General features: G+C 37.6%; 1 protein-coding gene across 12 annotated transcripts in view; it reads right to left on the bottom strand.

Moving 5' to 3' along the window:
- Nucleotides 1-576: 576 nt before the first annotated feature.
- LOC140133559 (sodium channel protein type 5 subunit alpha-like) overlaps nucleotides 577-16,113 on the bottom strand; it is a 286,670-nt gene continuing 271,133 nt past the window's right edge. For all 12 annotated transcript variants that reach the window (XM_072153872.1, XM_072153881.1, XM_072153869.1 and 9 more), the window contains 4 exons: nucleotides 12,178-12,319; nucleotides 7,026-7,126; nucleotides 5,738-6,008; nucleotides 577-3,982 (listed from right to left, as the gene is read on the bottom strand). In XM_072153872.1, coding sequence (XP_072009973.1) covers nucleotides 2,751-3,982; nucleotides 5,738-6,008; nucleotides 7,026-7,126; nucleotides 12,178-12,319 — 1,746 coding nt within the window. In that variant the 3' untranslated portion in view covers nucleotides 577-2,750. The remainder of the gene's footprint in view (nucleotides 3,983-5,737; nucleotides 6,009-7,025; nucleotides 7,127-12,177; nucleotides 12,320-16,113) is intronic.

Raw genomic sequence — 16,113 nt, 5'->3', positions numbered from 1 at the left:
TCCAGGCAACCCGGACATACTGCCAGATTGGCTGTCAAAAAGACAAATTAATGCAATTAGCTACAAGCCATGGCTGTGGTTGGCAAATGGAGCACCCATGGCTAATCAAAGCTACAGCTAGTTTCTATGGGTGTTAATATGCTGAATTGACTGTTGACAGCCAATCCGGTAATATTTCCTGGTTGGCAGAAGGCAGCCATACCTGAATGGGAAGTTTGGGTGCGCTGATCAGGACCTAGATCAATGGCAGCGGCCGGGAGCTGGGCAAAAGGCAGTGGGAGCCATTGTCTGTATTAGAATCTACAGAAGATACAGGGCCAGGAACTACCCCGTAGAGTTATACAGTCTTCAAATGCTTATTGGAAATTTAGTTTTACCTGATATTTTCCGAAAACATCTAAAAATGTTTGGAGGACAAAAGCTCTTTCAAGTGAAGGGGATCTTGTATGGTATATTACATATTGCAAAAAAGGAGAGTAAATGAAGTATAATAGTATCATGGTAAATATTTAATATAATTATATAGAAGTAGAAAAACATTCATCAGAAGTGGGTAAAAAAGAAGAGCCATGGAGGTAAAAAAAGAATGATAATTTTATTCAAGTATATTCAAGGTCAATACAAGAAGTCCCCAAGGGGACTTTGCCTTACATGTGCTGTGTTGACAAGTGGACATCACTTAAGAACAGAAGTGAACTTTTATGTGCAACATAGAAATGGTTTCTTACAGTAAGGGCAATGGACAACTAGCGAAAAAAAGTAATGCCAGCAGATGCAATTGATAAATTCAAGAACTGTATACATTTTGGAACAAAACAATTAATGTCAAGAAGTCACACAAACAGTCATTAAACAACTTAAAACTGTAAATGACATTGACAATGGAATTTATTGCCTCACTCGAAGAGGAAATGGCTTTTTTGTTTACTTTTTGAAACAAGAAAATTGTGTTTACAGGAAAAGGTGCGAACAAGTCCCCTCTGCCATGCCAAAGCCACATGCACATGGTATGTGAGTAGACGGAGTCAACACAATGAGACCAAGTGTATCTTCTCCATGCTATCATGTCTGAGATTGGGCCACTTGTTGTTGTGTTGTTGTTTCTGCTTAGTTACGACGGAGACTTAAATGAAAGAGTACCAACAAGTTGAATGATTCCAGTTATATCACTAAACAACCAAACAGATTCCACTATAGAACATCTTTGATTTTGATGGTGAAGGTCCTTAGTAGAATAATCTTCATCATCAGTTTTACTTTCTATCTGTAACACAGTTTTCTCTTTATTGTAGTCCTCAGGTTCACTTAACATTTGTCATGTTTTCGAAGAAATACCCATGTAATAAGTGACTTTAAAGAAATCCTCAACTAAGAATAGTTGAAACATTTGATCTAAACCACATCATGCAACAACATGGCTTTTTAAAATTTTCCTACTCCCGGTTGTGGAAAGCAGAAACATGACTATTGATGGACTGATGATGAGTGGAAGACAAGAAAACATGAAAGATGGATACACAATGACACGAGAAATAACAAAGAATGATAAAGCTATGGAAGAAACATTGCATAGACGTTCTAGGTAGAATGGTGAGATGAGAGCTTATGTATTGAGAGAAGCCCTGAGGGAGTTTGGTATACAGAAATTTAAAGTAATGGCCAAAAAATTGTAGGGTCGGGAAAAGAGATGAAAAAAACATGGTAAAAATTGTTAAAAAAAAAAAGAAAAAGAAATGAGCCCAGATACAATGAGCTTCATTTCCTTTATATTTTTTCAGTGCAGTCTATAGTAATGAAAGCCAAACTCTTATTGGTGGCTGTAGACCTCAAGATCACATTTTCTCTAAAGCATTTCTTACACCAGAGACCCATTTTCCCTACGTTTTTGGGATATGTGCTAAGGTAAAAAAAACAGACAAAAATAACAATATAGTACCGTAAAAAAATAATCAAAAAAAAGGAACGATTAAACTTCTAAACTGATTTTGGACACATTCGATAATCCAGGTTTGCTTATTATTTATTACACATTTATTATTCCCTTTTTTTTCTTTTTTTTTTTTTTAAAAAAAGCTTTATTTGCATTACCCATGCCAAGCAATTACATATCAGCTTGATAAAACAGTTCAAATGTTTCGTAACAATTTTCAGCAGCACGATCCAAGAATTCTTATTTTTTCTTTTTTTTCTATTTTTTTAAATTTTATTTTACATTGTTTGAGAGTTTATAATGCAGATATTTAAATAATTATCTGCTCTCTCTCTCTCTCTCTTGGAAAAAAGAGATTTTTTTTTGTAAGTAAAAAAAATATCAAATATAAATTTATGAAAGACCATTCATGACATATACAGTAAGTGTATATAGTTTTGCTACAGCAGCTTGTGATATTTGGATTTAACTTAGATGCAAGGTCATATAGAACCTTTACTAAACACACTAGTATAAGACCATAAATGAATGGATACAGTCAGGCTATGTCTGTGTATAGAGATACATTGCATTACTCTTACACATTAGCATACTCATAACCACGCCACTGTTATTACTTTTTAGGCTGCATAAGTTCTTGATGTAGAAATATAAAGCAAAGTTGACTGAGATTGAGCCAACGGTTGTAAAGCATTCGTTCCCAGTAGTTCAGTTGAAAAGTTATTCATTTTATTAGCAAATAAATTGAATATGAAGGCTGCCAGAACGGTTGTGCACTTGTACATCGTAACATTCTGTAAACAATATCAAAAAACAATGATTATACAAACGATTCTTTGTCTCTGTCTGCGCATATTTTACAATCTGTGGACTCGTCATTTTTCGAGGAGTCTTCCATTGTGATATTGTCACATGTGTCCCTGGTTACACTGTCGTAAGAAGGTGGAAATGAAGTCGAAGACAAAGATTCCACTTTATCCAGATGACGCCCGTAATTTTCGTTCATCATGATGGCAATAAGACCCTCTTTTTCTGGGGCATCTTCTTCGATGATGTTATCGTCACATGACCTGTGACGATAAAGGAATGAGGCTTGTCTCATGGAACGGTAAAGCAAATGCCTCCTGTAGGCTCTTTGGATGATACAGGCAGACACCTCTTCTTGTTTACGCCTTAAAGTGGTCGTAATAGGTTCATAAGAAATTTTGGATGGGTTTGCCGCCATAAATTTTTCCTCCATTTGTATTTTAAGAGTATCCATCTCACCAGATTCTCCAAGAACTCTTTTGGTAAATGCAAACAAAATATCCAAGCAGTGAATCCTATCTCCGCTAACCATAGGCAAGTCCATTGCAATGAGTTTAATCTTATTTGGTATCGGTATACGTAACGGCTCAGCGAGAGAGTCTGCAAATGTGGAAAGGACGGAGTAATCAATAAACTGTGTTGCTTCTGGGTCAAATTTCTCCCAGACTTCATAAAACATCTCAAAGTCATCTTCACTTAAAGGCTCTGTACTTTCCTCCGTAGCCACACTGAAGTTTTCCAGGATGATGGCTATATACATGTTAACTACAATGAGAAATGATATGATAATATATGTAACAAAGAAGACAATTCCGACTGGAGGATTTCCACAATTTCCAAGAGTAGTGCTTCCAGGGTTGGGCAAGTACGGATCACAATCAGGTTCCTGACTGTTTAATATTGGACTGAGAAGACCATCCCATCCAGCAGATGTTGTGATTTGGAAAAGACAAATCATGCTGTTTCCAAATGTCTCAAAGTTAAACATGTCATCAATCCCACCCTCTTTCTTTACATATGCAAAGTTTGACATGCCAAAAATGGCATATATGAACATAACAAGGAAAAGCAAAAGGCCAATATTAAAAAGAGCAGGGAGGGACATCATTAAGGCAAACAAGAGAGTCCTTATTCCTTTGGCTCCTCTGATCAGTCGTAGAATACGTCCGATTCGCGCTAAACGTATTATCCTGAACAATGTTGGAGACACAAAATAGTTTTTGATGATGTCTGAGAGTACAATGCCTGGAAAACAAAAAGTAATGTACACATTAAAACTAGCTGGATTGACTATGATATAGCAACATAGATCAACCAACTAAATAAAGCATTGCAGGTGCTTATATGGCGCTTTTGCACTGCTTTCCTAAAGATTTAGCAGATGTCAAATAGTATGATGCTACTACTTTAATGCAAATAATTCAAATAGTGCTGGTGGAAAAAGCGGTCTCCTTTTGCTACTGGTTTGGCTAAATCCCACATCATGTCTCTAGGCTTCTTGTAAGTCATGCTTGATGCCTTTCAAAAGGAGGCATTGTTTTCCATTTACCACCTTGGAAAATGTATTTGCATATTTCCCAGAATTTCCTGGTGGAGCATTAATGGCTATAAGTCTCCACACGCCTATAAGGCAGCCTTAATTGGCAAACTCTCCATAAGGAGAACTCTTGCTTCCTGACCCTAGTCAATAGTCTCTAACTCTTCCAAATCAGTTCCCTATGCTGTACTGAAGAACAGGTTGAAACAGTGTTATCTACAGTTGGGAATCTGCTCTTTCTGGAATAGATATACTGGTTTGGCTTGTTTTCTTGTAAGTCATGCTTGGTGTTAAAGGGGCTGCCTTTCAAAGTAGCAAAAGGAGGCGTTGTTTTCTTGTTTTCTAAATATAGCTTATTGCTTCTCTTCCTTTGTTTGTTTATATAGCTTTGAGCAGTGAGTTTTAAACCTTAGTGCCCTATGTCTGGCTATAATACTCTATAAGCACTATCTTCTAACAGAACATAATTAGCATAATTTTTAAGTTGAGTTTAAAAGGAAGACAGCCATGGACAGCCAAGTATAGATGGAAGATGGATCTATGAGTAAAGGTCCCTGATTTATCCTGCTTGAATGTTATGGTAGATTTCCATCCAGAAGACAAAATATGACTGTGCATGAATATTTAACACATCTGGTTCCCTCTATTCTGCTCTTGGTGCCTCTATTTGACCTCCTGGTGAGGACTCTACTACAATGGCTACTAAAAGTTATAGACATGTGCTCCTCTGCCCTCAACTTTTAAAATGCAAGGGGGGGGGTGTGTCTGTGACTTACAGATCTTTGCATAAATCCAATAAAAAATAAATTGGGAGCCAAGGGGAACAGTAGAAGCAGAAAGGGTGGCACTTTAAATGTGAACTATATGGATTAAAACCTTGTTCTCTCATCAGCAACATTGTAAGCAGAGTATGAGAAAACAAGGATTTTTATATTCATGATAATTTTCAATTGCACAAAAAAAAATCTCTAAGAATTGTAGATGGGGGTATAGAAGCGAAACAACAAAATAATGAAATGAATCAAAGACTATAGGAATACATTTTACGGTTTCTGCAGTTAATCTAAAGCACATGCTGACATTTTATTAATATGATCACCCACATGGCAATTACACACATTCTAAAGAAGAACAGGCAGAACTGGAAGACAACTTTTTTTTTCAGTTTTTTTGTCTAGGAGAATTATGTAAGTCACAACAACTGCCACATATAATCACTGAAGATGTAAAACATATTGCATGTGTATTAGGGATTATTAGGGATAAATGTCGGACCACTGAGACCCCTGTTGATCAGCAGAATGGGGGGCTAAAAGTCCCATTCAGAAAGGGACATCGGGAATGCTTAATTCCATCCTGGAAGTCTCATAGAAGTCCATGCAGTCCATGCAAACGGCCTGGTATTACATTTTTAGGCACTAATATATATCACACTGAAAGTTTTACCAAGTATTGTTACTTACCGACAATTGAAAGGATCACCACCACAAAATCAAAGATGTTCCAACCGATTGTGAAGTAGTAATACCTGAGCGCCAAGATTTTACATACACCTTCTCCCGAGAAAATGACCACAAATGCCAAGTTTATATTGTACAATAAATCTTCAATGTACTCAGACTGCTCATCAGTTTCCACCATCATGGTAACCATGTTGAGGCATATAAGGACCATGATTGTTATGTCAAAGGCTTGCTTGGTTACAACGTCAAAGAAAAATCCTTGAAACTTGTTCTATAAGTAAAACAGAGTTCAAATGTTAGAATGTATGCATATAACCAAGTGAACCTCAAGTATCAAATCTAGTACACAGCCAATGCAGAGGTATTAGGTGAAGACAGAAATGGCAAAAGAATCTAAACCCTGTTAATGTGCCCCCTTCAAGAGTTCCCATAGCCTCTGGTCTCACTGGGTCAGGATGGAGAACAATAACATTCAGCAGTGATTGAGATGAAGGAGAAAGCGCTAATAGTTTAGAATTGTATAGATATATCTGTGGTGTATGTGGGAGGTGGAGATATGCTCACCATCCTAGGTTGTGCTTGTATAGGCACAACACTATACAGAATCTTAAACACATGTCAACCGGTCCCACTTTCAGCAGGAAGAGATCATCTTCATATTTCAGATCAATCTTCGATTGCCACAATGGACAGGATCTAAGTAGTAGAATTTCAAATGTGGACTGTGTGAGTGGCACACTCAATGAAATGGGTAAACGAAGAAGTTGTTGGAAAAGTTTTATTTGGATTTAGAATCGTATGGACACAACGCATTTCAGGGTATAGCCCCCATTATGTAATATTAGGACTGATGCTGTGGGTCAGAAGTGCATAAAGCCAGAGCAATCAGGTTGTGCCCATACGATTCTAAATCCGAATAAAACTTTCCCAACAACTTCTTCATTTTCTAATTTACGCTGAGTGCGCCACTCAAACAGATCACTTAAAATTCAATGATGTCACCTGCTCTGTGACCACTGAGTGACCACAGACTGGATGGTGACAGCATCTGCGTATTCACAGACAGTTCTGGTCCGGCTGGTGATGTAAACATTGAGCCCAGGACCCACATCATGGGAATGAAGAGCTTGTGCAAGGTAAGTCCATTTTTTTCTTTATCTTTTAATTTTCCATAACTCTAAAATCTTTAATAATGTTTATACTCTAACAAAAACATAATTGAGTGGTAAAAATGTTAAAAATGGAAGTAGTTGCAGTAATAGTTGTAGTAATAATCATCATAATTTACCTGTGGCCTTGGGATTGGTTTTTGAGGCTTCTTTGACCCCAGCTTCTTCATAGCATTGTAATATTTTTTTTGTTCCTCTGTCATAAAAATATCCTGCCCCCCTAAGTAATGGGGTAAACAAGAATAATCATTATTATTATGAAAAATATGTAAACAGCTTGATTTTTGTTTCCCGATACTCCCTTGTATTTTTCCCTTGTAGAAGATAATCTAAGGTCAAACCGAAGTGCATTTATGGAGATGTCATTTTTATATTGCATCTAATGAGCTTTTTCTAGCATTGTAAACTGAATACATGGGATATTTAAAAACACTTCATCTTAAATTCACTTAAAAAATACTTTAAAGGGGAAATTCAAGTATCAAATTCCTCTAATTACAAAATAATGTGATGAGTTATTAATTGCTTAAACAACAACTTTTTACAATTTTACAATTACCACAATTAACATAAAGAAAAAAAATACCTACTTGCTTTTATTTTTCCCACAAATAATAATAAATGAGATCAATCCATACTACAGTATAGAGATAAATGATACATTGCTGATACCCTTTAAGGATTATTACTGATCATGAGAACAAAGGTCTCTTGCACCCCCCCAAATGAATGAACAAACAGCAATTTTATGCATGTTCATTCGCTTCTATTGATACTAAGTACAACACACAGAGAACAAATGAAGCATCTGCCCATGCAGGACCAGCCGCACCATTCATTTGGGGGTTTAAAGGTTCTGCACGTGACTGTGATATGATATGTTATGATATATGTGATATATTGTATAATATAAAAATCCATGGAAAATACTGAGAATCCCATATTGCTCTAGCTGTAACATAGAGGCCAAAAAAGCCAGTAGTGGATAATGATAAGTGCAGTTTGTCCGACAGGCCAAGACTCAAGGTTTTTAGGGGGCCCAGGAGCACCTAAACAATTCACCAACTTTTGATTACCCAGCCTTAAACTTTTCATATGTGTGTGTCAGTTCTCAACACACATATATAGGAGTCCTTGAGGATTGTTGAAGATTGGTAAACTGAAAGCCATCAGAAGGGACTTGGTTCTGGTATTAAAGGTTGGAAGTAAATGTATGGCAAAGAATTTTCACACAGCCCAGGGCAAGTAAATGTGTGGCCGTCTTGATTTGCCCATGAAAACATTAAGACAAACATCTTGAGTTCTGAGTCAGATTTGATAAAGAACTGGAACTACTCCCAGGTGGAGTCCGTCCATCTCCACTTCTTGCTTTGCAGAAGTCATAAAAGAATTATATATTTGTAGAAAGTGCTGAACACAAATGTAATTTCTGTGTTTACTACAGAGAAAGATTTACACCTGGAGCCATTCACTTCTCCCTTGTCTGGACACTTGAGCTCGCTACAATATCACTTTTAGTGTTTATTTAGAAAAGCGGCGTCCATGGTGACCTTGGCGCTTCAGCGGATAACAGAATGTTCCTGTAAAATCTGAATTATTGCCTTCAATGAGAATCAAACTCATTCAACAGTTTATTTTACAATGAAAAGAGGGAATTGAGAATTAAATGTTATTATATTATTATCAGTGATTATATGATATCAGTCAGAGTTTAGTAACCACTAAAAGGGAGCACATGGCCAAAAATCTGTCCAAAGAATTGACCTGAAATAATTTACTAAGGTCTCACGGCCGCATTTCCATCGGGTTGACGTTTTCGGGGATAGCGCCAGGGATCTTGTCGCACGTGATCAGATTTTGGTGCATCGGCGCCGGATTTCTCACGATGCAAATTGGGGGCGGGATTTAACATGTCAAGATGTGTGGCAAGACATCCACTCACATACACGGGGAAAAAGAAGGTGAACTCCACGGACCTGAGCGGGGAAGCGACACATGCAGGATCTCGGCCGCACTATCTTGGTGAATCACACTGGACTTCATCCTCGTCGGACAGTCCGGATCGGAGATCGCGACAGGACCAGGTAAGTAAATGGCCCAGATATATTATGAATCTATGAATATAAATTCCCCGTCCGCGCCACTTTTCAGTTTTCGTATGACCCATGTGCCACTTTGGGGGCAGGCTTCAGAGCACTTTCAACATGGATGGTTAACTTTAAAATGGTGATTTAGACTTTTTCTGCAAAGATCAGCATTTTTTTAAATAAAAATACTGATGTCATTCACTTCTACATGACTTCTATCTGCCATTAACCACTTATTTGCCATTAGCGAAAAAAAAGCTCTTTTAGTCATCTCTGTATTGGGAACGTCCCAAACTACACGTGTCTACCCCATATATAGAAGTCAATTTAATTGTTTGAATTTATGGGAATGGTTGGAATTCAACCTTCACAGACCAACAATGAACAGCAGATCTTTCTTAAAAATTATGTATCAGCTTAAGTGCAGAAGATGCTTCATGTAGTATCAAACACATTGGCGGCCCAATAGGGGAGATTCTTTGGAAGAACCCTGAATCGAATGGGAAGTTCGGAACTACTCATCTCTAGCCAGTAGCAGTATGTCCGACTATGTAAGGACATACTTCCCTAGATTTGTGTCGCAGAAACACAAGTTGGGGATGACGCCTGGTGACACGGCTCTTTTGGGTATGCAGACTCTATTAATTTAAGCTGTATCATAATGGTGGTGTAATAGTAATGCAGACCAGATGGTCTTATGGGATGCATGCTTCATTTGTGAAGTACACGACTTGTGTTGCTATATTATAAACATTTGCTATTCAGCTTTGATATAAGATTAGTCATTTTGGTGTCTCAGTTTTCTAAGCATCTAAGATTATGCAAAGTGGCTTATTTGCTCAAACTTTGTAATGTAGCGTCATTGTGAGCGCCTGTGTTTGTAGTCAGTCATCCTGATTTTATGAATTGTACCTTTTAACTTTTTTCAAATAAAATATATATATTGATGAGATTGGGTTTATGTATTTCCTCTATTTTGCTATATTAGGTTGGTTTAAATATTTTATATGAGCGAATACCCCCGTGTCAATGGCTGGGGAGAAAAATGTATTTAAAAAGAAAACGTATTTTTGAAATTGAATAGTCATTAATGGGTTAATGGTTGTTTGTTTACAGTTTGGGATATATGTAAGGACAAGGCAAACACTGGAATAGTTGAGAGCTCAAATATTTTTTTTGCTTTTATAACCTTATTATTAGTTTACCAGTTTCTATATGTAGTTTAAATCGGTTTGACTTTTTTCATATATCACACCCTTCATGTAAAGTAAATATGACCTAATAAAAATCACTTCTAGGATGTAATATAATGCGTAAAGTCACATTATCAGTCTCTCTTAATATTCATGCTTTGGATGTATGAATGGCTTCCCTGTATAGCTGCTAAATATCAAGCCTTACAGCTGTTTCGCTGTCTATCAGCGCATGTGGGCTGATGATAAAATAGTGATATTTTTCTAAAGGGATTTTCCCTATCTTTCTCAACCTGAGATAGAGTTTCAGATGAGTCATTACAGGAAAAAGCCTCTTTGAAAAATATTCTCGCTTATCTGATTCGGCTTTATGAATTCTGTTTTTTTATGTCTGTGAAAGTTAATGGTTTATGTCAGACTCCTATGAAGCAAAGATCTAAAGTTTGGAAAAGAATAAAATGGCAAATATTATCCCAGCAATATTTTAAAGAGAGGAAAGTACAAGTCTATGAAACAGAAGCAGATTGATAGATAATAGATAGATGGTAGAGAGAAATAGATAGATAGATAGATAGATAGATAGATAGATAGATAGATAGTTAGATAGATAGATAGATAGATAGATATTTAGATGATAAACAGATGGTAGAGATAGATAGATAGATAGATACAAAAAGTAAAGTTCAAGTCCGCACAGCTTTGTGAAAAGGGTGTCCAACTCTGAAACGTTGCCACTTGCCTCGATAAAGATCACCAACTTTTGAATTCTACCTTTGGAGTGCTGCTCGCTTTTTCCAATTTGTAGATATATAGATAGATAGGTAGATAGATAGATAGACACTAGATAGACACTAGATAGACACTAGATAGACACTAGATAGATACTAGATAGATCATAGAGAGATAGATAGAGGATAGAGAGATAGATAGAGGATAGAGAGATAGATAGAGGATAGAGAGATAGATGGTAGATATAGATAGATAATAGATAGATGGTAGAGAGATAGATACACAGATAGATAGATAGATAGATAGATAGATAGATAGATAGATAGATAGATAAATAGGTAGATAGATAGGTAGATAGGTTGATAGGTAGGTAGATACGTAGATAGATAGATAGATAGATAGATAGATAGATAGATAGATAGATAGATAGATACTAGATAGATCGTAGAGAAATAGATAGATTTTTAGAGAGATAGATGGTAGATATAGATAGATAATAGACAGATGGTAGAGAGATAGATAGATAGATACATAGTAGAGATAGATAATAGATAGATGGTAGAGATAGATAAATATTAAATAGATGTAGAGAGAGATAGATACTGTACAGTTGGTAGAGAGAGATACTGTAGATAGACAGATGGATAGATAGATAGATAGATAGATAGATAGATAGATAGATAGATAGATAGATAGATAGAACCACAGCTCTATAACCTCACAGTTGTAGGTAGTGCCATCTCCCCTATAAAGAGTCATGTATAATAGCTTTTTAATTATTAAAGGGTACTCGTATGGAATATAACATAGATCTATTTGATTAAAAAGAATAAACTTTTCAAAACTTCTATAAAAGAATTTAATAAATTATACAATATTAAAAACATGTCCTGATATGTAATGCCAAAAAATCCAAAGGTGGTGGATTTTTCTCATGACATATAATTAAATATTTTCTCTGTCGAAGTTGGAATAAGTCCATTTTCCTAATGCCTGACTAAAGCCAAAACTGACCTCAAATCCACAAACCTAACAGAGACTTAGGCAGAGATTTATCACAAGTATCTGAAAGTAGAAGTGTTATCGCTGCCCATGAAAACCAATCAGAGCGCAGCTTGTATTTTAGTAACAGCTGTGGGAAAATGAAAGCTGATTGGTTGCCATGGGCATCTAGTACAGTTGTGCTCTCAGACACTTCTTGTAAATCAATAGTGTAGACCAACAAATCTAAAGAGAAGCTAAACATAACATTTTCTAGATACTTATCTTTTTCTTTTGTTGATTGAAATTGTCTATAATCACACCAATAAAAAGGTTCAACGTGAAGAAAGATCCAAAGATGATGAATATGACAAAGTACAAGTACATGTATTTATTGGTTTCATATATTGGCTGCTGCTCGATCTAGAAGAAAACACAGAGAGGAATCACCCAAAGGTTTATTGAGTTCTGTGGCACACAAAATCAATGCATTACTTCAGATTACGGACGGTGGCTCAGGAGCACCATAGTTGTTGCATTTAGCCCGCACACCTTTTATTAAATGTATTTATTTATTTTAGAACATAAGATGAAGTAGCCATCGGCCATCGTGTGCTTTGGTCTACAGTGTAGACTCCAAGTCATGTGACCAGATTGTTCTGGTCAGGTCTGCACTCATCTTGTCTGGTCTGCAGCCTGACCTTAAGTGCTCTGCAGAAATACATCTTTATCGCTATCAAAAGTTTCATGGAGGGTGATTCCCACTATGTATATTGAATCGTTGCGTATGACCTCCAAACATTCTGTGCAGCACTATACTAACAAGAAAATGGGATTGATATACAGTATTGTTCCTTGTGTACAATGTTTTGGTACACCATTTACATTTTTTAGGGTGGGTGCGGAATAAGGTGGGCAAGGGTGGGGACCCTGTGGCAAGTCAAAGCAACTATAACTGTATCAGAAAACTGTGCAGGCTGTAGCTAAAATCTACACTAGCCAGGGACAGGCATAGATTTCAATTTCGGCTGTGCCAATTATTAAAACTGGTCTGACTTTTTGTCTTTTCTAATCTAGAAGTGGCTTCCCTGCCATTTCCATGCTGCAGCATGATTCACAGTAACACCGGTCAGGTCTTCATTCTAACTGTTTATCCATGTGTATAGGATACGGCATTGCAGCTGGACTCTACCCATTAGCTAAGGAAAAATTGAGAATTAGAAAGGGAGCCTGCGGAAAGGAAAATTGGTGGAAAAATAGCCTCTACAAGTTGTATAACACTACACTTCCTGTTTACCTGAATGCACACCTGAAATAACAGGTAGGGCCCTGTTCACACCACCATTAGTGTGGCCCTTTGCTAATTTCTGTTATATAAAAAAAAATACTGTCATAAATAAGAGTTAGCATTTTACAGCTATCCATCTGAATATCCTGATGTACGGATGAATAAGCCACAGTAAGTATACATTAAACTATATGCCCACATATACACTAAGGCACTTGTTACTGCTCTGGCAGATTTGTCCATGATCTTGCTCTCACTTCTGATTTTTTCTGTTCATGTTAATACGGGTCACCCATCTTTGATTGCTTAGATTCCACTTTGTTCATGTTATCAGTCATCCAAATGCACAAGCAGGAAGATTATATCAAATGTGGCATTTAACACATTGACCCCATTTAGAAAACATGGGTTTTGAGAACTTATCATCTCAGTGAAAATGCTCAAATTCTGCAATACTTCTTCTGTGTGTATTGTGTGTGAACATTAGGGTCTCTGCAAGCAGTAGTATAGCTCTTCACAGAGTCCATAGAGCTCTATAAAATGAAACCAGACTCCTTAGGCCCCTTCTACACTCGCAACGTGTGCTGCTCGGATCGCACGGCCCGAACCCTGCAAACCGGAACTGAACTGAGATGCTGAGTTCTGTACCGATTTGCAGCATTCGGGTTGTGTGATCCGGGTAGCACACGTTGCGAGTGTGATGCGAGTTCATCGCATCATACTCGCCAGTGTAGAAGGGGCCTAAGTCTCTACTACAGAGTGAAATAGCCGATCACTATGAGAAGCAGCAGAATGGAGCACACTATAGAGATGTAATGGACAGTGTAAGGCCGTATGAACACAAAGATGCCACAAGCAATGGACCGTTGGCTGTTGCTTTCGGCCTGACTGACATCAGCGGTTGAGCACCACTCACCCCACTGATGTCCATAGAAAATCACCAACACCGCACTGTGAAGATGCCCAAAAGAAGTCTAAGGGGTTCCACAAACTGCGGCTAAGTCATGGCAAACCTATATGTTTGGGTGCATGAGGCCTAATTGTGAACACCACACTAGGCTAGGACAGTAAAACAAAGGCAAACTCCTTTAAGGCAACGTTTATCTTAGGTCTGAGAGTGAATGATGAGTGTAGGAGGCTTGTGGAGATGATAGGTAAGTGGAGAAAGAGGACCTTTTCTCTAAGATACACAATGTTTATTCTCTAGTACCACTGAATTATTTAAATGGGTTGACCACTTTAACTCATGTTACTTGTAATGGGGGGCAAGATTTTAGGTAATTTACCAACACACATCTCTTAAGTTCTTCTCCACTTTCTTGGTATGTAAAGTGGATCCTCCCGTCTTTTACCTCATCAGCCAGATATTCCTGTCCATAAAATTCCTGCATTCCTGCATAAAAATCTCTCTCTGTCCATGAACAATCGCCCCCTGCCAGGACCTTGATCTTATACTCATAAATACTATCATCAGGTCGTTGCAGGGTGATTGTTCATGGACAGAGAGAGATCACATGACCCTCCATCTGCAGCCATTTTATGGACAGGAATGTTTGACTGATGAAGTAAAGGACATGAGGCTTCCATTTACAGATCAAGAAAGTAGAGCAAAACTTAACAGATGTATGTTAGTAAATTACCTAATATCCTGCCCCTCACACTTACACACACATTACAAAAAACAAAGTAAAGTGGCCAACCCCTTTAAGTGTTTGTTGAATGATAAATCTGTATAAATACAGCCTGAGAAGTTCAGATCATCTGGAAAATAAATTGATATAATTAAAACCATGTATATTATGTGGGAGGAGCAGATGATATATAGAAGCCAGTTCATTTACCAATACAATGGTAGAAGACCACCAAGTGTGACAGAAACCAAAAGGAAATGTCATTGTTTTACTAATGTTTTACATTTACCAGGACATTTCTCGGTGCCACTATTGCTTGTAGAATTTTTATTATTAAGAAGAGTCTTTGGAATCTTGCATAGCGGTCGGGTGCCAAAATGTTACTGTTCAAATTAATTGGTTTTAATAAGAACAACGCCTCATATTTCAGCAACTTTTTTCAATGTGAACATCCACTCCTTTTCCAGGGAATGATTTTGAGGAATGGGGCATTTATGGCATCAAGTGAAACCGCATATGGATTAAACATTAGCTAAAAAGAGAACCTCTTTTTTTCTTCAGTGAACCCAGTACATTCATGAATTACAATGGCTTAAAGGGAACCTGTCACCAGATTCACTAATAAGCCTAATAACAGCACTATACTTACTTGTGTCACAAAACTTTTCAGCTCAAAAATTGAGAGTTACTATTACCAGAAAATGAAACTTGTAATTGTACCTGACACCCTGCCTGAAGTAACAGTGTGTCCCAAGGTCGTGTGCTATTCATGCAAGGCAGTGTGTCTCTCGCCTCATGTCTGCAGGTAAGTCCCTCCTCCCCCCTCCATTGGACTGAGTCATCCTCTGCTCTGTACTGCAGGAGGCAGGGGGAAGAGCATCAGGTGAGAAACACACTGCCTTGCAAGAATAGCATACACCCTTAGGACAATCTGCTCCTTTACACCGGGTGCCAAGGTAGGATTACAAACTTCATTTTCTAGGGATAGGAACTATGTATTTTTTAGCTAAATACAGTGTGGGTACAAGTTAGCATAGTGCTATGAGAACTTGCTTTTAGGGAAATCCTGAGTTCATTTTTATGGTGTTGACCTCGTTTTGCCATGCCTTCTCCCTAATTATTTGGTGCTGCCAAGACCCTCTAATTCCCTCCATGTCTATTGTAGTTGCCACAGGGTCTGCCTATAACTATGGTAGGAGGTGTGAAGGGATGAGATTGGGTGGGTAGGGGGAGGCATGGCAGAGCAGTGGTCTGGGAGTCAGGTCAATGTCCAGAGTACATAAACTAGCTAATTTGAA

Source organism: Engystomops pustulosus, chromosome 5, assembly GCF_040894005.1.
Source record: "Engystomops pustulosus chromosome 5, aEngPut4.maternal, whole genome shotgun sequence".
Classification (NCBI taxonomy): domain Eukaryota; kingdom Metazoa; phylum Chordata; class Amphibia; order Anura; family Leptodactylidae; genus Engystomops; species Engystomops pustulosus.
The sequence above is the reverse complement of the archived record's forward strand: the minus strand, read 5'-3'. Positions and strand labels throughout refer to the sequence as shown.